The sequence below is a fragment of the Rhipicephalus microplus genome, chromosome X (genome assembly GCF_043290135.1).
Source record: "Rhipicephalus microplus isolate Deutch F79 chromosome X, USDA_Rmic, whole genome shotgun sequence".
Classification (NCBI taxonomy): domain Eukaryota; kingdom Metazoa; phylum Arthropoda; class Arachnida; order Ixodida; family Ixodidae; genus Rhipicephalus; species Rhipicephalus microplus.
The window spans coordinates 73,220,087-73,244,557 of record NC_134710.1 but is presented as its reverse complement, the minus strand read 5'-3'; the positions used below and the strand labels follow the sequence as shown (position 1 = coordinate 73,244,557).

Here is a 24,471-nt window from a genome sequence, read left to right as displayed (position 1 = left end):
CACGGAGCACCTTCTGCTCCATTGTCATGCCTTTAATCAATTAATCAGCCGGCATATGAACGCTGGTGCTTTGTAGCACGCATGAGTCGGTGTGATTGTAAACGTGAGCTGACGTAAGGCTGATAGTAATTCTAAAGTTGAGTTGATAGAACTACAGATCAGTAAAAAAAAACGACAAAGCTAACTCAGACTCGCCCAAGAAATACATTTCGCACCCAGGGCTCACTCGGGCTCAGGTTCACCAAAATATTCCTCAACCTGACTCAGACTCGCTGAAGGGTTTCTCAACTGCACTCGCTAGGAATCAAACTCGCCAAATAATAAATATCCGGGCTTACTCAGACTCACTGGTGGATCTGTGTGAGTTTGCAAGCCTACCTCTATGCATTTACGAAACCCAGAAACAGAAGAAGCAGCAGCTTTAAAGCAGCTTCACTGCTCCTTCAATCAATATCAGTGTATATTTTTTGGTTGGACAAAGCACATTTAAGTGAATTCTAGCCGAATAAAGCACGTTTCTGTCTGGTTTCCGGGAAATTCATGGGCGCATATCTGTTGCAAATAAAGGAGGAAGAAGGCGTGCATGAGTCATGGCACTGTCTCGCTTAGTTGTTCCATTCACCTTCTATGGGGCCAAACGATCGGGTCCCTGGTCGCCTTCTTCGTTTCTCACAATATCCACAAGCAGTAATGCGAATTCATAAAAATCACAAGGGGGCACAGACATCAAACCATGACGGCCAGTTTGCTTTTTAAATTTGGTTATTTTATATTTACATGAGAAATAAAGCATGCTTTATAATAAAGTTAAAAAACAAGAATTGGGCCTAAGCTCGAGTAATTTCATTGTTCTATCCAGTCTTCATTGAACTGGTCGAGCAGCCTTTGGGATTTCTATAGTGTCACACTGCTCAGCGGTATTCAGCCGAGGTACACGATAAAAAATAATTAGCCTCTAAAAATTTGAACGTGGGACACTCAATTGTCAAGTAACTCAAATATTCGATGTTATCAAGCTAAATGTCAAGAGGCGACACTTCTAAGAAGTCCATAGCCTTGACACAAGGGGGCTCCAAACTTGCCTGACTCCCCGTTCCTTCATGATTTACGCCAATGTCCACAAAAACCACGAAAACAATTTAAACGAACACGTTTGCCACTCGGTCATGGAGGGGCTACAAATGTGCTGGTAACCGATTTCGTTTTCGACTGTTCTAGATAGCTACAAATGTGCTGGTAACCAGCACCAATGTGCTACCAGTGCTACAAATGTGCTGCTGGTTATCAGCTACAAATTTGCTGGTAAATGATTTCGTTTTCGACTGTTCGAGATCATGAGGGACTGCAGTTAAACATAAAACTCCAATAAGTATGGACTAAGTCGCGCAGACCTTGGCACAGGCAAGAACGCGTACGTCACCGCTCGTGTTCTCCGTCGACCGACACGACTTTAGCTTCAACATGCGCGTCTTCCTCTGCAGCAGTACGCACTTTCTTGGGACGCCCCGTCACATTGAAGACGCGATCGGGCACAGTCAGACTATGTGCACTATGTAGAGCAAAGGTTGCGCGTGATGTTCCCGATTGTAGTAGCGGCTTAGCTACTGCGCACGCGCTGTCTGTTCAGATGGTGTGGTTGTGGATCACTGGATGACGTGATGCTTGCTTTCTCTTCGTGTTTGATTACATCAATTGTGTGATAAAGAACAGGAAGTGCCGGCGAGCTGGAACGTCAATATTTCAATAAAGACTTTTATTCACCGGCATTTGTCTGAAGTGGTCGGTGATATCTGCCAAGGAAAAGTCTCATTGTTGGAACGTGGGCTGCAGCAACACGCCTTGCTGTAGTATTTCCACTCACTATAGTAGATAGACCTATCAATATCAATAAATGAGATGAAATAAAATGTTGAAAATTCAGATCAGTGTTAACGAACATTTTAGACATTTCCGATGAAGGCGGAAATGTTGTAGACCCATGTGCTCAGATTTGGGTGGACGTTAAGAAACCCCAGGTGGTTGAAATTTCCGGAACCCTCCACTACAGCGCTTCTCATAATCATATGGTGGTTTTTGGGACGTTCGACCCCACATATCAATCAAACAATCAATCGAACATTTTGTAGAGGAATTGAAATTTGTATACATTAAAAGCCCATGCTAAGAAGTGCGACCAAGGTATTGAACACTCTTCTAATTGTTCAACTGTTATGGAGCCCATAATGTTGGCGAAGACACCTAAGACTTGAGGCACTGACATACAACAAGTCACTATTCAACAAAATACATCAACGACACAGGAATGCATCAGCTCCTCCTAAAGTTCTTAAGCCTTCTTAACTTACTTCATACTATAGTGGCGTTCAGCTACACAAACACATTCAGCGAACGTGCTGTGTTGCTCGAATGTTTTTTTTTTCAATACCACCTCATAGAATTTCTAGCCAAATTATTTTTTGTAAGAAAGCCGGCACACACAATAGTATTCAACATTTTAAACTTAATCCGGATAAGTCACTTCTACGAAACCGTTAATTTTTTTTCATTCAGGGCGTTATGTCAGGGGTTGAATTTTCCGCCAACTTACTGTTATTTTGTTTTAAGTTAAGATGTCCGCAATAAAAAACGATGGCTCACCTGTTATTCTTCATGAGAATAATTGTTGCTTAGCGTTATGATGTTATGTTGCTTAGCAAAACGATGTTATGATTATAAGGGACGCCGTCGTGAGATGCTACATAGATTTCGACTACACCCGAGGCTCATAGACATGCACTTAAATTTGTGTGCACGGTTCTCCACAGGATTTCACCTCAATCGAAACGCGGACGCCGAAGACGAGATTCGATTCCACGATCTTTGAGGCTGCAGTCAAGCGCCGTAACCACAACATCACCATGGCGAATTCGCCTCTTACCCGCAACCTTTTCTAAACACGTTTTATGCACCGTGACACACATATATATACACAGTTACATTCCGTGCGGCGATCCGCAACGATATAGAACCATGCTACGATGCGCACGGCACATCTACGCAGGATCTTCGTGGGCTGTGTACCAGATCGACAATCAACTGACCAATCCGTACGCCTCCTGGGTGCGCCAGGGCTGCCCACCGTTCCCCAGCGCGCTCCAACTGGACCACATCAGGGCCAACGAGGTACGTGCTCCTATGGCAATGATACTTGTACATGGGCGTAGGCAGAAATTTTGTTTGGGGTGTGCACCTCCTTGATGGCAAGTGGGGGCCGGCCGGCAGGTGTGGTCGAGCGTTGTTTTGGACTCCGCATACGAAGGCAAAAAACAAAAAAAAACAAATGTAAGGTGGAGCTCGGGCCCAGTGCGCCAGCCCCCGGCTATGCTACTGGACTTGTACGACGCTCAGCACCAGACCACGAGACAAAGTAGTAAGCACTGGCTTTGCGCATATATATATATATATATATATATATATATATATATATATATATATATATATATATATATATATATATATATATATATATATATATATATATATATATATATATATATATATATATATATATACATATATATATATATATATATATATATATATATATATATATATATATATATATATATATATATATATATATATATATATATATATAGTGTCTTGAAATACGGTGTCCGAGTGGCACACTAAATGTTCGCACCACGAGAGTATGGTGGTCGGCGCTGCACACCCACTGTGATAATGGCAAACGCCGATTGCTTGTGCAGTTGTATATACACTGTTGAGCCAAAAGCAAGTGCTTACCACGGTACAACAATTGATTGATTTGATTGATTTGTGGGGTTTAACGTCCCAAAACCACCATATGATTATGAGAGACGCCGTAGTGGAGGGCTCCGGAAATTTTGACCACCTGGGGTTCTTTAACGTGCACCCAAATCTGAGTACACGGGCCTACAACATTTCCGCCTCCATCGGAAATGCAGCCACCACGGTACAACAAAAACAACCTCGTCCTTGTCCACCACGTGTGCTGATTTGTACGCGTTATTGCTTGTTTGTTATATACTATAGCACCTCCATTCCCTTTCAATCTATACGTCTAGAGAATAAAGGCCCTTTTTATAAGGCGGAGCATTTCGTTATCTGAGATCTGCAGTTGGCAAATGATGCAACAAAGGATCCCTGGCATGCATGCGGGCGAATTAGTTTGCCATAGAGGATATTGCACCGTTGATTGATTTGTGGGGTTTAACGTCCCAAAACCACCGTATGATTATGAAAGACGCCGTAGTGGAGGGCTCCGGAAATTTCGATCACCTGGGGTTCTTCAACATGCGCCCAAATCTGAGCACACGGGCCTACTACATGTCCGCCTCCATCAGAAATGCAGCCGCCGCAGCCGGGATTCGATCCCGCGACCTGCGGATCAGCAGCCGAGTACCTTAGCCACTATACTACCGCGGTGGGCGATAATGCACTGTATATACAGATAAATACGTGCGGCAATAAGGAGACACATCTAGGTCTCAGAAGGACTTGTGCTTGCGCTAATTGGTGCTGGCTAATAATCATGGTGCCATGCAAATACACATAACAGAGACATGGTCTCAGTTTTACCATGAAGAAATACAGAAATATGACTTTTTGTCATGATGTAATCTTTATGATTATACAGTGTGTTTCAAGTATTGTGTTCATTATTGTTGAAAAAAATAAAAAAAGAGGTACCTGTGAGCTACCTTCAGCATCCCCTTTACTGTGCAGTAGGTATATCAGACACGTACAAACGTTAATTACGACAGTAATTATATTATCAATGAGAACAGACATAGTAATGAGAATAGATATTGTGCCTAGCGAAATAAAGTAGCCCTTAAATTTACCTTTCTTTCCTACGGTAATTATAAAAATTTACACGAGTCACTTTTTAACGAGTAGAAATAAGCGGCCGATCCAAATGTTAACGAATTCAAGTCCTTCCTGCGAATAATTTATAGCCACTTTGAAATTTCCGAAATGCCGCCACTGGTAATTCCCACGGGGCGATAAAGCTGGCCAAATTAGCGGGCACGAAACCGAAACCAACGCACAAAACAGCCCATCTACCATTCACATCGAAAATGCCATCTATGACGACACTGTTTCTCTCACCGTTATGAACATTTATTCTACATATATCTCATTTCGTGGCAGCCCTTTCCTGCCACATGGCTCCTTATCAGCGCTCGCTTTTATGCTCCTCCCCCGATGCGAGGGAAACAGTGTGAGGGTGTTTTCGAAATGAATGGTACATGCTTTGTTTAGTGCGTTGGTTTCGGTTTTTCCTGCTATAGATTAGCCAGATTTCATCACCTTGCAGTGATTACCAGTAGCCGCCTGTCAGCAATTTCAAAGTGGCTATGGAGTATTCGCAGGAAGGACCTGAATCCACAAATTCGACTCGACCGCCTATTCCGCTGGTTAAAACGTTAATTTTGTCCATTTCTATAAAAACTGTCGTATATGATGTGTTTGCGCATCTGAAGATCCTTTCTGTTACGGTAAAGGAAACACCTAAGGCAGCACGCAGATATTAATTTTTCGATAACTGTGGACACATTTCATTAAACACCCTTTATGTTGGGAACAGCGTGTAGTAGGTGTCATGAAGGTTGCGCCTTTTTAATACTTGATGGGCATGACCTTTCAGATGCCTTTTTGTACTGGTGAACTCTGTTGTACCTTGGGTTCACCATCATTTGGAAATAGGATCCACGTAATTCACATTTAATAATTTTCGAGACTCTACGAGCCAAAATCACAATATGGTTTCACAATCACAATATGCGCTCCGGCAATTCGGACAATCTGATGTCCTTTAACGTGCTCTGAATTACTTTAGCTTTCATCATTTCGCCTCTATCGAAATGCGACCACCACGGTCGGCATTGAAACCACGACTTTCGGCTCAGCGTCCGAGCGCAGTTACCCCGGTGACACCACCGTGTACTTTTTCATTTGTCATTTACCACTTATTCTTGCATAATATAGGACGCATTGTCACTGCTTATGTGGAAGGATTCTATGCATGCATGCACATATGGGCAAGACAGAACTCGTAGATGGTATTACAGACGTACGATAGCGGTCTTCTCAGAAGATCCCCTAGGTTTATTGTAGTGCGGCATTTCTCTTCCCCGCACCAGGAACCCCGCCTGGTGGCATTTGGCACCACTGGCACCGGCACCGAGCTGTCGGTGGATGTCTCGCTCCCGCTGCCATCGGTGGCCCTGGTGCTGGCGTGTGGCGCTCACGGACCGCGTCCTGCGACGCCGCGGGACGTGCGCGTTCACCGCGTGTCGCGAAACCGGACGCTGCTGTACTGGCGTCAGCCGCGGGACGGATGCACGAGCGGCTACCGACTGCTCTTCTCGGCCCGGGCCTCCGGTCCTTACGGGCCCCTGACCGAGCGGCGGCCGCTGCTTCCTTTACAGCTGATCGACTGCGAACTGACCCCGGCAGCGGCTGCGTGCCGCGGCTCGGGCTTCGTACGGGTCGGCGCACTCAGCCTGGCCGGTGGCCGCAGCTCGCTGTCGCGGCCCGTGCCCTGGCCGCGGCAGCTCTAATGGGCGCAATTACCAGCGGCGGCCGGGGGCCAATCTCGATGAGAACACTGTTGACCGAACAAATTGAAGCAGCCCCTCGCAAACAAGACCTCACCCTCTCCCCGCCACTGACAGCGCCCCATAGAGTGACTGTCATTTGCATGACAATGCGAGAGCGAGCGAGTGCAGCGCCCTGGCCTTAATTTCGTACCCGGGTGAAAGGAGCGGAAAATTGGCTTCTCCTCGCGGGAGAACCACGCGCGGTGGTGGCGGCGGCGCTGCAATCGCCCGCGTGCCTCCCCTTTCCCCCCCTCGAGGCGGTCCCTTTCGGAGGGGCGGTGTCACGTGCGGCGGCGGCGGATGCCGCGGGCGTCCAGAGCAACGCGAGCCCATGCAGCAGCCGCAGGCGTCGCCGGCCGAGCCCTGCTCGTCGCCAAAGCAGCCGACCGCCTTCTCGGTCGACGACATCCTGGACCCGGCCAAGTTCACCGGCACCAGGTTCCGGTGGCGACCGCTGCTCGACTCTCCGACCGAGTGGCCGCCCGACGAGCGTGGCGTGTCGCCAGCCAAGGCTGGCAAGCTGTCGTCCTCGTCATCGTCCTCATCGTGCTCCAAGAAGAAGCCCGAACCCAAGGCGGGCAAGCCACGGCGTGCTCGCACCGCCTTCACCTACGAGCAGCTGGTGGCTCTCGAGAACAAGTTCAAGACGACCCGCTACCTGAGCGTCTGCGAGCGGCTCAACCTGGCGCTGTCGCTGCGGCTCACCGAGACGCAGGTCAAGATCTGGTTCCAGAATCGACGCACCAAGTGGAAGAAGCAGAACCCGGGCCTGGACGCCAACAGCCCCGCGCTCCCGGCATCGCCGCCATCGCCCTTCTCGGCGGGATCCCTGTACGGGCCCTACCTGGCACCCTACTTCCCGCAGCCGCCTTTCTTCCCGTCGTAGCGCCACCCCGCCCCGCTTGTACAGTCGCAATAAACCCGTGCCCCCAGGTCAGCCTTTTCTCCGCTCCGACGAGGCTGGCCCCGGACAGGGCCAGACTCGTCGACGGCACACTCCACGTGCGCTCTCGGGGCCCCTTGGGTGCTCGCTATACCACTCGTTCCGGTACGAAGTGGCTGGCAACTCAGTTAACTCTTCGGTGATCAGAATCACAACGAACTCTACGCTAACCTAGATCAGCGAGAGGCGCATTAGTCTGCCCCTATAGTGTGCTGCTGAAAGGAAAACATCCGCGCAGCACGTCTTCACTCTCGACTGTTGGGGCGGAAGTAGCATGTACCAACAGCGTTCAACATATGCAAACTACGCTTGCGACGACCTCAGCGTGCGTATCTTGTTTTGCTGTTATCTCGGAGTGACCGCATTGGCGGAGGCGTCACCCTTAGCAGACGCTCCCAATGAAGTGAATACTCACAATGTTGTTGCCATCTGCTTGTGCAGCACAAGATTACAAAGCAATCGAGCTTCCACTTTCTACCCAAATGCAACGATGACATAACATTCGACTACTTTTTTCTGCAGCATAAGTATAGAAGTGTGTCATTCATGCGGCAAGCGACTTTCACCACAAGGTGGTTATATGTGAGGCAAAGTATTCTAATATTCGAAAGGGGTACATTGTAGTTGCGCAGTCCATTTTCTTTGAGTTCTACTGTCACCCTGTCAGGCTTGAACAAGTGATTTGTTAGCAAATATAAAATTGAAATGAAGGATGAGGAAGTGATTGGAAGACAAGAGAGGTGTCGTATACTGCACGTGTGACATAATAGGACTCGATTAGCAAATTAAAGGCTAGCTATATTTGGCCTCCATGAAAACCTACATTTTCTCAAAAATAAAAAAAATTACGTGATCACTGCTACGTAACTGAAGACTGATGTGTGATCTGTGTGATGTCTGGCTGAACAATACCTATCACTCAATCACCAATGAGATCACGAGTGATTTAAGTGCCCCGGTGGTTGGAGGCGATGATGTCACATTTTCTTGCATGCGCGTATTTGCCTTATCTGGCTTTCCATTCGTAGAATTGAGAATCTACAATATGTTTCCAGTTTATGCAGTTTAAATAAGCCACCGTGCTTGAGTTAATGCATTTTCACGAGTTATTTGGCAAGACATGTCCACTGAAAAGCTCTCCACTGGAATACGTTGTGCAAGGTTATCGATAGCACCGTCTGTTGCATTTCATTTCGCCTTTTGTGAATCTTTTTTTGCCACAGATGCTTGAGGAAAGCTCACATTTGTGGTTTCGGCTATACAAAAAGCGTCTCAATGATGCCGTGGCGCATTTTTAGAAGCTAAACAGAACTGAAGCTTTGTATTAAATCTTGGTGGTCATTGTTTACTACTATGGATAAAACTTAGGCAAAAATTATGTCAGGATGGTGCTGGGTGATCGAGAAAGTGGAAATAAATACTCTTAACACTAGGATTATGTTTAACGAGCATATTCACAAATACTCAACAAGCTTTTCCGACATCGACGAAAAATGGCATGAGTACAAAGAGCACATCGCCATTGTTTACAACAGAAAAATAGCTGGCCATATATAGCCACTTCAAAATCACGACATTTCATCGTGCTTCAGCGAATACGTTCCATTTTGGTGGTTTCACTATGCTTCAATAAATCTGTGCTCAATTCTGTGGCATACGCGCTGACATACCTCATGCCACAAATACACGCCAAGCACCACTAGACGTATTGTATCGTTTAAACTTTGAAGTAATCTGACATTCAGCAAGACTTGAGTGAAGTTAAGAGCACCAGGACGTCCGAGACCTCGGGAGTCAATACACACTCTATACTAAGAAATACTCTTGAACTTACTAATGTGGCATTTATCTGTACTCCAACCTAAACATGCAGGGCCAAAAATTATCAAACGCTATAGCGCGAACATGGAAAAGTGACCACGCGGATACGGGACAAAAAACGTGATTAAGCACGTTGCCTTTTTGTCTTGTGATGATAAGAGTAGACTTTGTGTATTTTCACATTCTTTGTTGACAACCACGTTGACATTATGATTCTTCTTCTTTTGACTCCTTCTAAATTACATGCCAACTGCTTATCGTGCATTGCAGTTCTTTATTTCCGTTTTTTCTTCGTTATTTATTTAGGCTGAGCTCTAGGTTCGCTAAATGAATACACAGAAAGATATTTGCTGCTCATCTAATGACATTTTTATGCGTGAAGATTGTTATGGTTTAGGCGGTAAAATCGGCATCCATACACAACTACACAAGCGCATATACATGCGTGCATCTATAAGTGAGCCATCTTTCGTCCATGCTTTCTGTACGTTTTTCACTTTTTTTTTTCAACATGTATTTCCGACATGTCATAACTATACTGCACTGATATACCCCGGCCTAACTATGTGCGCACGTTTTTTGCCACTTCATGAATTAAGGCAGAAAAGGTAGTTAAGCTCATTACGCCCGTTAAGCTGACATTCAATGAGCAACTGCGTAAACTGCTTTAGTATGCTCGTTTGTGGAACATTCTGCATGAATGTGTAGAGCAGCGGAGCATTTCACAGACACGCTTCGCTCTAGGTGCATTTGCATGCATTCACACGGAATGGCGACATACCTTTCCAGGGTCAGATGTATTATACGTTTCAATCTTTAGCGTAGAAAGCCCTTTAACGGCGCAAAGCATACCGCGACTATCGAAGGGCTCGTATATAATCAAAACACACCGCACTTGAACGGGTAAGGAGCACCCTCCTTTATTCTTTACCAATCAACTTAAGTGGTTGAAGCTTGTGCAATCTTTGGGAAATAGCCCGGTGTGTTCCGTGATGACACAGAGTATCAGCGCGGTTGTGAAACTGCGACATCAGGCAGATGGTATATTACCCGAATTGACTTCAAAGCACACATAGTTAGCCGTTAAACTTAGAGACTTTATACTGACCTCCGAGACTGCAGGAAGACAATCAACTCCTCTCTGGGGTATTTCGTTTTCACTGCTCATACATTTCTTCCGCTCGACAGGCGTAATAAGTTTTTTTTCGCAATCTACCCTTTGTCTGAAGTATACTCCGCTCGTTCTTGCATTGTATACACGTGTCACTGTGTTTCAACACACATACTCAGTTCGAACGAAGTATCAGGGTATACACTCAAACTCATATCTCTATGTAGTTCTCGAAAGTGTCGGACAAAAGACGTCCTACCCTGCATTGTGTTACTCTACAGAGAATATATGGCAAGCAGAGTGACCGCACGTTGTGTTAGTGCCTGCTTTGGCTGTATACGTCTTGATGTGCTCACAGGTCCGTTAGTGAGACGTCACTTCTAACCCGGCTCGCGAAATTCAGCTGCGTATGAATAAAATAAGCTTTACAATGACGAACTGCATGAGAGACATAAAGCGATACAATCAACCATCCCGTTTCTGCCCCCTTGGATGGGCAGATCAGCTGTCGCTATGCGGGATAGGAGCTTATTTTATATGTACGTTATAGGACATCGCTGACGGATTCAAAGAGAAATCGGTAGCGATACGGTTTGCAAGCGTATTTGTTCGTCGCATACCCGCGTCACCATTAACAAAAACAGAGACGAAACAAAAAGCGTTCACGAAGCGCAGCACAGGTGCTGTCGTATAGAATTCAATCTAATCGATGGCGTAGAACGCAGGGAAACTCCTTAAACACGAGCAGTGAAAATGGAGATGCAACATTGTACCTCCGGGAGCGGCATCCGGGCTCAATTTCATTGTACGTGACCCGCTTTTCCATTCAGTTGACGATGAGTGGTCTTTCCTCGTATGTTCATATCGCGGAAACCTCGAATCCCATTTCAAGAACTTCTAATGCGTTTTCTTAGTTTGTGTTGTATTCGTTACAATTGTAAAATCTTTTATTCAATGCCAATAACGACACTGCTCAAGGAAACCATGGGTATACTTTGAAGAAGACGCAAGCGGCGAGATTAAAGCACGAGACGATAGACAAACGCCGCAATCAAATTGAACATCTGCTTTTTTGGTATGTAAATACAAGGCTATCAGTCCACACCATTTCAAGAAAATGTCGATGGAAATTCATGTGAATGGTATACGATCGACTATAGCTGCAAGCGAAATCTCGATTTATGAATTCTTGCTCTTTTGAAATGAGGAAATCTTTACATTTACTGCACTAAGCAATAAGGCTACACGAAATTAAAAAAAAAAGTGACAGTAACGTCACACTGCGTACAGCGAATGTTACGCCATAACTTACAACGCTCAGATAACAAACCTTATATAATTGCCACCAATAGGTTGGAACATGGTATACTTTTGAAATAGACAATTAAAAAAAGTCACCGTCCAAGCATTCCGTATACGTGGTTAACCAGCGAAGCTGAAATCTGCAGTCTTAGTTTTTATCACAGGATAAGGTTTGTTGCAGTGTCTCCTGTTGTAGCTTTTGATTTCTGTATCGACAGATCAAGAGATGCTTCAGACTTTGCGTTTGGCGATGTTAGCTTAAATGATGTTAATAACATATAAAAGATTTCATGGGTATAGTGATTCATGCTGCGGAGTGTGTCACTCCTATAGCCATAGGCTCACACAATCTGACGAGAAATTAGCGGAAGTGCAGAGATTCTTTTATATGCTCGCATTGCCTATTCATTATTGTTTCTGCGCACACACGGGTATACCCACATTTTTTACAGTTTGTATTCATATAAAGCTCTTCGTTAGAAAACTGACCGCAACAGCTGCAAAACTGGTAGCTTGTGGGTGACAAAAACAAACAAACAAGCAAACACACACACACACACACACACACACACACACACACACACACAGGCACACACACACACAAAGAGAAAGAGAGGCTGTTTCTCTCTTAGTATAGTGAGCCAGCGAACTGTCATGTTTGCTTTGACATCAAGCGTGGAAAGCGTCAAGAAAGAAAGAATCTGGCAGTCGAATGAAGTACACTCTTAAAAAAAGGCAGTGCTACTTACTAACTTTGAGGTAGTAAATTGTAGTCAAAACATTCACTACCTAAGTAGTAACTGCAGGTATTAGACCTCAGACGTTTACTACCATAGAAGCAACTAGAGGTAGTAAATGTTTGTGGTCTACCACCTGCAGTTACTACTTAGGTAGTGAATGTTGTGACAACAATTTACTACCTCGAAGTTGGTAAGTAGCTCTACCTTTTTTTAAGAGTTTAGCCTATATACGACCACACGATGCATTCCACTTTCTTATTATCTTGCAGCTGGTTGCATAAAATGCCCGTCAGATGCGTATCTCCCAGCTTATACATGCGCCCTGTATTCACTCATCCTGCTTTGCCTCTTTCTTATTTCCCGCCCACCCGGCCGGTTATTGGTGTAATCGCGGCATCCTGGTCTGCGACATGCCAGCGCCATTTATATTTGATTGAGACAATAACAGAAAGCGGACTTCCGGTTTCTTCAGCCGTATTTCGTGCATTACTGCGGCAACGAAATTTGGTGTTTATGCTACCGATTCTCGACCAATAGATGCATAACGCGGCGAAATCCAAGTCAGTCAACATTGCGGGTAACGATTGCCGTTCGACTGAGCGGACGGTCGGTGTAGTCGCTTCGTTTGAACCACGCAGAGCATTTGTCTCTGTTCCCTCGCGATCCATTCGCGCACTCTAATCTGCATATTCAACGGAGCGGAAACTTGCTTGCTCACTCCTAATTAATGGCACTTTGCTCACTGTACGCGCGATTGCTTCTGAAGCAGGGAATGAGCAAGAAGCGAAAAATAAGAGCTATAAAAGTTAAACAAAGACATCTTGGGGCTAACGGAAATATTTACTTTCTCCTTGCTTTCCTTGGAGCTCTTCGTAGTTACGCAATTTCACAAGTGGTGTTAGATAGACCGGTTTTTTTAGCGCGAAAAAAAAATAAAGGGTAGCAGTGGTGTATATTACGCTCCGAAACTAAGCTTCGATTATGAGGTGTATCGCGTGGTGAGGGGTCTCAGATTATATTTGACCAGACGTGGCTTCTTGAGGGGCACTTAAGCGTATACAGAAATGTTCTCGCGTGTCACCCTCATCGAATTTTGGCTGTCGTGGCCGGGAACTGAATCTGCCACTCCTGCGAAATATATCGGTACACGAGTGTGATAAAAGATTCTTTTTATTTAGCAGCTGTATATCTTCATGTTAACTATAGGAGCGCATGCGCACACTGGCAGCACTGAACCTGCGCGAGCCATGGAGCAGAAAAGACGCAGTTTTTCGCTTGTATAAAGGGTATAAAGCCTGAATTTTTCACTGGTTATTAACATCACATCTTCCGCAGCATCGTGGGCACTGTAAACCATCAGGAGCTTTAACGAGACTCTTAGCGTAGGGAACTTTGTGAAAAGGGGTCCAATGGTAATATACCCTTTGCCATGTACAAGCGAAGCACTTACTGCCTGAAGGTCAAGTATAGATGTAGTGTACTGATGCAGGCCTTTAACTGAAGGAAACTTGAATGGTCGGTGAATTCGTCACTGAATTTCGGTGCACAAGCTCATAGATGTGAAGAAAGTTGATGTCAGTGGACGGGGCTGTATAGGCAGACATGGTTTGAAGCGAAAACCGTAACATTTCAAAACGAAATATTGCCTTTGGTTTTTGTGTCAAGCCGAAATGTGTGACATCACTTTGTGTATATAGGCTCTCAAGCTGCCTTCTCATCTCTACCCAACGCATTGCATTGAGATTTTCGCTAAATCATTGAACTCGGTCTGCAGCGTCCAAAACACACATAGACCTTTAAACACAAAAATATGTGCAAAAGTAACCAGTTTACGACACCAAAAGCAGCCGCTGAGCAACACATTTGGCGCACCACCAACATATGCATGTTCCATAATGAAATGTTCGTAAATTAACAGAATTACGGAAACCGGCAGTGCACAACGAGAGTACAGTGTGTGCCCGAGCGATTATCATATGTATGTCGTCACAACGCTGTCCAAAAATGCTCGATAATGCCGTTTTTCCTCCGTGAATTGTTGAGACAAAGCAACAAAGCAACTGAAAAGTGATAGCGGAAATATTCTATTCCAGTTCTTGCTGAAGTTCGTCACCAGTCACAGTGGCACAGCACCTATCGCGAGATCTGATTGATCTTGAGTGTATAATAAAAAAAAATAGAACTGAACCAAAGTGAATATTTAGGTTTTACGCGGTGTCCGATATCAGGATGTCTGAACCGGGAGCCCGTCGGTCATTATATAAAGCCTTTCGTGGCACCACGTATCATGCGTCATGTCATGCGTATACGTCCTCTTAGCCGAGGGTGACATTCGCGTGACTTGCAACAATATACAAGTTGAACGATTCAATTGTGCATGGTTGTACACACATGTAGTTCATTCTATGAAAATATTCTTTTCTTTTACAAGTGAATACCTTTTGTTTTCTTCATTTTGTAATGCTTCGTGCGCAGCAAACGATATAGTTCAAGTCGTTTGTATAATATATATGTAGACTACATTATAATGGTTGCCGAAAATAAGGTTCTGCTAAATTGGATGTTGGTTAATTGACGCTTGAGGGCTAAACAATTTATTTATGATGGAGAAGCCTTTTGACAAATTGTTTGGGCTTCTCATACGAATTTTGAGGTCATTATTGAACAAAGCCGGAAACATACCGCCGTATATATATATATATATATATATATATATATATATATATATATATATATATATATATATATATATATATATATAGAGAGAGAGAGAGAGAGAGAGAACGTGTAACGTCAAGAATTAGGCTATATGTAAAATCGCCAGTGCGTATACAATGAACCCTGCGTCCAAACCGATTCCTTAATCACGACAGGTTTTATTTCAAAACACTCTTTTCTTTTGTGTGAAAGCGTTAGAACCTGCTGCAGACTTACCATTTACACAAAATGAAAATTGTTTGTTCATCATAACAGCTGCTAAAACAAAAGTATGAAGTAGACACACACACACACACACACATATATATATATATATATATATATATATATATATATATATATATATATATATATATATATATATATATATATATATTATATTATATATATATATATATACTTTTACTCTGAAGAATGAAGGCAGGCTCACCTGCTGAGGCGTTAGTAAAAATTGCGTTTCGTATGTTTGTCCCCTTCTTTTAAAGACGATAGTCTTTAGTGCGGTACTTCGGCGCACAAATTTTGGCCCGTCTGTCTGTATGTACATTTGCCTATTTGTCCACCGCAGCGATACCCCAAACAGCCCCAAACGATAATACCTTTAACGGCCAACCCCATCTACAGCGCCCAGCAATATTGCTGAAGTTTCAGCGTTCATACTTGTGTGATTTTCGTTCAAAAAGCAATTATAGCGCATATCTGAAGCACCACAACAACGCATCAATATTTTGTATGTGTGTCTTTATACTATAGCAGGCACACATAAGTAATGCTAAGGACCGTAGCGTTTATCACGCTGCGCCGACAATGGAACGCGATGCAAGTGTTACCAACGCTTTGCTAAGACGACACGGTGGTGGCACCTGCCCATCGCTGTGCGTTCTACACCTTATCGCCTCCGAGACAGGCGCGCACGCCTTCCTTCGTTTTCTAAGATAACTGCCAGATGGCCCTTGTGCCTAACATGCCTCAATGCGCTCATTCGCCTTCGCTGCACAGAGGCTCTCTAACGCAGCGCCTCCAGAATACAAGTCACCAACTTTTTTCACGTACAACATCAAATAAACGTTTTGTTCACTCTCTCCAGACGGAAGATAACATTTGCAGTGGAACATGCAAACGTGGGGTCATATATATATATATATACATACATATATGTATATATATATATATATATCTATATATATATATATATATATATATATATATATATATATATATATATATATATATATATATATATATATATATATATATATATATATATATATATATATATTCACGCTCACATTCGAGAGCTCGCACCTGATATTTCCACATTTTTGTCTGCTATATTGCCACACTTTCTTCTTTTGGTAAATCATTGGTACGATGCCCTTTTCAAATCGGGCAACGCCACATTTCTTCCTCAAGTTTTGTTATCGCCCTGTTTTACTATCAGTGATACTCAGCGCAAACCGCGCCTGCAGTGTTCGAGAAGCTGCGGGACTGCAGTATAGACCACTTTGTTAAGATTGTGCCCACATCGCGAACATTACGGATTATTGTTGGAACCTATACGTCGCCGCTAACGATAACGCTAGAATATTTGATGGCACGTGTATAAATGCCGACGGGCCTCAGCACTTGCCAGTTGATCGACAGCCGACGCTCTGTCCACCAATCGGTGTAGTCTGACCTTTTGTTTACGGGCCACAAGTTTGGCCAAATAATTACTTTCATCTTGTAATTACAGTTTGCTTCTTTCGTGCAAGTCAGGACCCCGTGACAACACGCTTCCGGAAAACATGACGTATTTCGGTCTCTTTCCACCGATGATGTGCGTGCTCCTTACCGACTCGTTCCTACCACATAACAATCGCCGTGTAACGCTTTTGTGGCTCCGAAAGCAGTCGGTGGAAATCGCCGTTAAGCTAAGCTCTGAAAGCGTCGCCCTCGAGCGCATTCAAGTGTGTTATTCTGGAGTTCGAAGCTCGCTAACTTAACGCCCCCATGGACTGCACGTGACTGGTTTCTGCATACAAGCTCAATAACACACCTGTGTGGCTATAGCCACGCTGTATGAGGGATGCAATTTAAGATGTAGTTTTTTTGTAAGAATTTACGAGTGATATCCCATGAGTGATTAAGTAAGACATAAATTTTTAACGTGTCTTTTGTTTCTAAGTCCTTTTTGTATATCACATATCAATATCTTAGCGAAAAATGTTTGACAATCTTTATATATTAAAAATGATCAGCATCGTTCTCACGATATTGAGGCATATGACTGCCATTGCACATGAATAGGCCAACCTAAGGTTTCAGGCATGAAAAGTGACAAGTTCCTGATAAAAGTAAAAAGCAAGAACAACAGTAACCGAGAGATAAGGTATATATAGGCGAGAGAAAATATAGGTACCTAAAAACGAAATAAATAATTAAAGGGGGTAGCGAACACAGAAAATGACCTATAGGTATCCCCTAAAAAAGGGACTTCCACAAGTGAAAATCCGTATACTCTATATATACGTCACACCCTCGATTCGACACGATTCGACACATGAGCAGCGGCGCGTCCTACTGTGGGCGCCACATCTGTAGCTGCAGATCCCGGCAGTGATACACTAAACAGATAAGCACTAATTCGTGCCAATGCGTTCCTTGACATTCATCGCAACTGAGAGGCGTCATCGTCGGCGACAGAGCGTGATGAATCCACGTCTCAAATGAAGACAGCGGAGTCGTCACCAGAAAGGCGAGTGCGCAGAGACTCTAACGTCTGGCTCAACGTTCTTAACACGTCGTTTTTATACGCCACTGCTCATTTATGTTCGCTGCTATCGGGCTGTGCCGCGCGACGTTGACAGCCAGCGACAGGGATCTGCGAAGTTTTCCTTCTCCTATATCATGACACGACGTCTTATGTATATATACAATACAGTGCATGCGTCATACATACCATGCACTATGATCTTAATTGTGCACGTATGACCGCGTTTTCCAGGCCAGAGTCTGTATATAGATGAAAGCAACGAATATTGCACACGTTTCAGTTCACCCATGCTTCCAGTTTGATATCATAGATATAACAAGAAGATTTGCTCTTATAAGAAGCACAAATAAATTCACAGTTTTGTTTAAAGGCTACATGCACATGAAAGACATAGTTGCGCACCCCCATTCAAACACAAAAAATTGAAATGGTAACACTTATGTTCCTTAACATTTCTGTTACGTACATTTTCTGTAATTTTCCTAATAATAATGTAATATACATTTTGGAGCATGTGCGCCAGTACGTGCTATACTGCAATTATTTCAACATTTGTGTTGTTCATATCAGGCATCTGAAAGTGAGCAGATCAAAGGTTCGAAATTCGCATTCTGTTGCAAGTCATCGTTGCACAATCGTGTGCGTTCTTCCTTTTCTGCAGTGTGTAAGAACAAGCTGCTAATATTTAGCTTTCGCATTGGGCAGATTCACAGGTGACGTATAGTTTTGGAACTATTCTTACCCCCGAATGCAGAGATGTTACTTGACTCGTACTTGACTCTTTCTTAACTCAAGACAGTCTTGCCGGTCGCCATAAATCGTTCTCGAACTTGCGGATGGCTTGAAGGCGACTTGGCTCGGTCGAAGTCAGGACAAGTTTCAAGTCAGCTGCGGGGCTAACTTGAAAGCGACTTCACGCGTTATTCCAACATGGCCACCTCTCGAATGGACGTCGCGTGAAAGGTGGCCGCTTTTGAGTTTGCTTGCCTCGCCATAAGCGTAGCATTTTTTGAGGCGCACTGCCTGCCGAAGATTCTTGGAATCGCTTTACGTGACCGAGGAAATCCGATGGAGTTGTACGACGAGCAACAATTCCACGCTAGGTACAGATTCAGGAAGAACGCCGTGGGGCAGCTGCTCGTTATGTTGCCGCTCCGTGAAAGTGGGGACAACCGAAGACAGCCCGTGCATCCAGTGTTACAGCTACTGATGGCTCTCAGGTTTTACAGCGCTGGCACATTCCAACCAGTCACCGGAAATTTCGTCCGCATTCCGTAGTCGACAGTGTGCCGTGCAGTCGGAAAAGTTACGCTACTCATCGCAAAGCACCTGTACGCGATGCTGGTGCGCTTTCCGCAGCCGGCGGACTGTTATGAAGTGGCTGAGTTCCCTTGCGTTACAGGTTGTGTCGACTACCCACACGTGCGTATTAATAGCCCCGGTGTCGACAACGCCGAAGTGTTCCGTAACCGCAAAGGCTATTTCTGTTTTTCTATAACACGACGACATTTTCCGTCTCTTTCGGTAAAAAAAAATTGACTCGGCGCTGTGTCCGTGTGCCTCGTCTATCCTTTCGTCCCGTCTAGGGTGCTGTTTCTCGCTCAGAAAGGCATCGCTTGTAGCACAACGCTACGTAAAATTACACATACATAAAAAAGTGGTGCCCCTATCACGGGTTTTTTTTTTATCCGCATCACCATCATGCAGCGATACATTGCTGCACCCCGCGAGACAGAATTCTGCTGAGGGCAATGTCCTGACCCCCGCTTTTTCTCTTGTTTACCAAGCTCAACAAAAAGATACGAATCACATTTGTTCCCAGAACTTGTTTTTTTTTTTCATATTAACTGCGACCTAGCCCATTACAGGCGTGCACACAGGCGAACAGAAAGGCAAATATATACCGTGAAAATCGTGTCACCTCGTGAGCCAGGTCAGCACAAATACATGCCATGGCGTTCGATTGAGGAAAAAAAAAAAACGACGAAAGAACCCAACGCGATGCTTGTTTCTCCTCCAAACAAGCAACCGTGGAGAAACGCACCGCATTTGGGTGGCCACTAAAACCAGCGGGCAACGAACGCTTTACAGAAGCAACACTGCGCATCGCTGTGGTAAAATGGCAAGAATATGCTTGTGGCCCTTCGTTTTTATAGTTATTTTAAAACGTATGGTCTTTTTTTGGTGTTATGCATGCCTTACGCGAACAACTTCATTAATACCCTCGTTAGCAGGCAAGCAGCGTGTTTCTGCTTTCAAGCTCGTTCTTGACTTGACCAAGCAAGACAGCCTGAGCATCTATGAAACGCGAAGGCTGACTTGGGCGTTTTGAAGTCCGCTGCTTGCTTCGCGCCGACTTGCTCAAGTTAAGTTGAAGTCGCGAGCCAAGTAACATCTCTGCATTCGGGGGTTAGTACTGCAAGGGTATCCATCCACTAAATTCGAAAGAGCTGCTCTTTTCAGTATCCATTTACGACAGCTCACAGCCCAAACACGCGGTTGCTCTCAAGTGCAGGGCTTGCAAACTTTCGGAGAAAGATGTTTCATCGTGGCACGCAGTCGATTGTTCGCCGCCCTTGAATGCTTGCATCGAGACACTGACTTGAGGTCGTGATTGTGGAAAGTGTTATTTTCCAAACCGACACGACGAGCTTACCTACACCATCACCATCACGTGGGGACATGCGGATATCACGATTGTAATATTTTTTTTCTTCTCCTTTTCCTGCCCTTTTCCTCCTTTAAAGCTTTTTGTTCACAATCCCTTTCCTCTATAGACAGATTAGCATTACGTATAAGCCGGCAGAATTCTCACTTTTTCATTAAAGAACTTTCTCTCTCTCTCTCTCACTCGCACAATGAGCTATACTTGTAAAGCTATTGGAGGTCGTTCCTTCTAGTCAATTACAACTTGCTGGTATTCATTAGAGAGGAGCAAATTGCAAGGCTCCTCAATAAGGTAATATTTAGTTGTCTTGTTCTTACGCACGATATAGCGTTGCAAAGATACGATTAAACGAAAAGCTATATGTAAGAGTCGATTGTGTGTTATAACAAAACATTTTAAGCGATAGAACGACGTATCCCCTCTTTTTCGCTGTTGCAAAGTCCTATACATTACTGCAGAAGATACCGCGGACCTCTATCCCCTCTCCACCCCCTTTACGAATAAGCAATATATATATCTATAACATACGTGCCCGGCCCATGTCCATCAAGAAGAAGAAACGTGCCGGGCACGTAGGCAGGATAACCGCTGGTCATTAAGGGTAACTGACTGGACAGAGAAGGTAAGCGGGTCAGGGGGAGACACAGTTATAGGTGGGCAGATGAGATGAGGAAGGTCGCTGGTGTAAAGTGGCAGCAAAAAGCACAGGACCGAGTTAATTGGTGGCACATGTCCACTATTGGGTGTAGTCAGACTGATCATGCATGCTGCCACTGGTGATGATAATACGACACGGATTAGCTGAAATAGCCGTCTACAACGATTAGGAAATGACACGAAGTTTTTCTATGTGGCTGGTAGTCGAAGAAATTTCTGTTAAAGCCCTGTGGGAATGCTTAAAATCAGATGGCAATTTGCAGGAACATGGGTACGTTATACAAACGCAGCACAAACGTAACGAGAGAGACGACACAGGACGAAGTGCTCATAGATTCGTTATGCAAAGCACATGGTTGTGTGACACCTGGCTCCATTTTGCGCTTCTGTATAACGAAATATACTTGACGGGGAATAGCTGGATTTCTTGTTTTTCTGTATTTAGGTTCATCTAAAATTTTGTACCACATGCTGTATTTTTTAATACCAGCCTCCGATGAGGCAACAAAGACCTTCATAAGTTTCGCATGTGGCCTATAGTTCGTATATATATGTGGTGGCATGAATAGCGCGAATATGAACTTCGTGAGTGGTTTCGAACACACATGACATGCGCTGCCCTGTGTGTTTCTCTTTTTTTTCCTTCGTGTTCCTGCTATCATTTTGCTAAAGCGCGTCTATGTTGGAAAAAGACTATTTCCTAAGCTTACCGACTGCCAAAAAAAGAAAAAAAGAAACAGAGGATGATAGAAGCCCGCAGACTAAGATACATGCAGAGCACCAAGCCAGAAATGATGTTGCAGGACATGAATACGTGCGGGTGTTCAAAAATATTCAGGTCTTCATTGCTGCGTGACTTAAATCTTAAGTTCACGAAAATGTTTTTTCCCCATAATACATACTAAACGTACGCCAAGAAAGAATAAAAAAACAAGGAAAGAAAAACGCAGCTTCACGATTTTAGTGTCACGCAGGTCAAATGATGACCCAGTGGGTTCATTACTGCCAATAACATAATTAATGTATATTAATGAAGACATCAATTCCTCATGCATGGAGCATAGAATATTATATTCTTGATTGCGATCAACCTACAGTTGACACGTGCTGTGTGTCAACTTTGAACCGAAGTCGCTTCAGCGCGTACAACGCCACGTGATAATATAGCAGGCTGGACAGTGCGTGCATGTGGTAAATCGGTCAGGGAATGTCAGACAAGCAACTGCCGCCAACTGCGAAGGGACTCGCGGCGCGTGGTTTCGCCGTTAGCCGTGCCTAGCGCCACCGTCACGCAGGCGGTGCTTGCGTTGGGGTGTAGCCAATGGGCGACCGCGAGAGGCGGAACCCGGCGGCCGCACCTCCCCTTCTCGCGTGCTCTGTCCCCCCCTCTCTCTCCAAGAAGCGTCGCCCATTTCGGCGAGCGCGAGGAAAATTTCATTTCGCGCCGGCAAAGTGGCCCAATTTGGGCGCGCGTGGCCGCGGCAAGCGGGCAATTGACGGCGACGCCAGCGCCGCCCCGCGATGCGGTTGCAGACAGCAGGCGCCGACAATTTCAAACGCCGAGGGAAAGGGGGCGGAAAGCGAGCGCGATGAAGCCGCGATAAGTTATGCAACCAGACGGCAGCGGCCGGAGATCATGATCGCGGCCCGGAGTCAAATTACGGGCGAGTGGCGGTGGCTTGCCGCTCGGAATGGGCCGGATGGTTTGCTGATTCGCGTGGCTGCCGGCGGCCGCCAGATTACACTAGCGCGCGCAAGCCGGCAGCTAGGTGCGGCGCATGCCGAGGAGCGGGCCATTCGCAGCCCCGCATGCGCGTGCCCAGTGATTTGGCGGCGCGTTCCGCATTGCGCCGCTCGCAAAAAGGCGCCCTCGGCAACACAGATTGCCCTCGCCATTGATCCCCCACTGCTACCCTCTTGGGAAGCCTTTGCTGCTGCTTCTGCTGCGTCGCGGAATCTTCTTGGCGAGGGCAACCGCGCGCTCGACAATCTGTAAGAGCTTCCGGAACGTGCAATTTGATTTCTGCGTGAGTTGCGATGATGGGCGAAGAAAAGTCGAGGGCCTCGCGCGACCGCAGGGATATGTCGCCCAATCTCGACACACGATGGTAACCGGAAAGGGAATGAAGAAAAAAAAAAATCGGATTCGGCCGATTCGATTGCGGGTCTCTTGGAGGGCTTTGAAGAAAGGATGTTCTAGAAGATTAGACTAGCAAGACGGCACCGCTCCATTTTCGCCCCTGCGAGGTGCTCAAACGACGCTCGAAATGGAGTGTTGATGTCGGTTCTCGGCTTGCGCGGGTCGTTGCAAACGAATTCAGCTTTACGTCGATGCAAACGTTAAGTGTAGGGGATTCAACGTGGAAGGACTGCGCAATAGCGAGTTTCACTTTTGTCAGCTAGCATTAATGGCCGAATTGCTAGAGGCCTACTGAAAAGTGTGTGAGCGTGTTCAATGCGCTGTCAACCGTTTAGTTCCGAGTTAAAGATTAACTTCATTTCACGCCATGAAATATTTCAGGAATAACAAATAAGTTCAAAGAAATGATAACAATATGATTGAAATCGGTATGCAAGAATCTCTAAGCATGCGTGCACATCAGCTTCTCTATAGAAGCAACTCTGTGGACACATCTTAGTTTTGTGGTTTATACTTTAGCGTGGTTTGAACGTCCGCACAGAATGCAAAGTAACGCACATTTTATACCATACAGCTGATTCAGTGGAGCTGAGCCAAGTAGAATTCAGCAGAAGGCTGTCGATCTAAAAGAAACAATGATACTACACCGAACATGTTGTCTTGCACTGTAGCTATAGAATGTCATGGCGACCTTCTCGGCCCAAATGGCTGCATAAGGATCCATACTATATAACATTACCACTAATAGATATCTGATGTGGAGGTTATGAAACATTGCGTCTCCTTCTAGGTTTGCCGGAACTGCGAAGAATCGATCGCTTGTCCCAGGAACAAACGCTTGATTAAGTGTTAATGCATATTGGATGCCGCGAGCTTTCGAAAAGAATACAGAAACCTTGAACACATCGACAGATGCTTTGGCAAGGCAGGTATAGAACACATGCCCCGTATAACTGCAGGTGTTCAATATCCGCCATGATGCCAAAG

At 45.0% G+C, this 24,471-nt stretch overlaps 2 protein-coding genes across 4 annotated transcripts in view; both read left to right on the top strand.

Moving 5' to 3' along the window:
* Idua (alpha-L-iduronidase) overlaps positions 1-6,590 on the top strand; it is a 239,791-nt gene extending 233,201 nt beyond the window's left edge. For all 3 annotated transcript variants that reach the window (XM_075877131.1, XM_075877130.1, XM_075877132.1), the window contains 2 exons: positions 3,041-3,162; positions 6,171-6,590. In XM_075877131.1, coding sequence (XP_075733246.1) covers positions 3,041-3,162; positions 6,171-6,590 — 542 coding nt within the window. The remainder of the gene's footprint in view (positions 1-3,040; positions 3,163-6,170) is intronic.
* Positions 6,591-6,960: 370 nt separating this feature from the next.
* Positions 6,961-7,561, top strand: LOC119186714 (homeobox protein slou). Its single transcript, XM_037435168.2, has one exon. It carries the CDS (start codon positions 6,961-6,963, stop codon positions 7,513-7,515), a length of 555 nt encoding a protein of 184 aa, XP_037291065.1. The 3' UTR covers positions 7,516-7,561.
* The last annotated feature ends 16,910 nt before the right edge of the window (positions 7,562-24,471 follow it).

Coding starts and splice junctions, on each gene's coding strand:
- LOC119186714 (XM_037435168.2), top strand. CDS start 6,961: ATGCAGCAGCCGCAGGCGTCGCCGGCCGAGCCCTGCTCGTCGCCAAAG.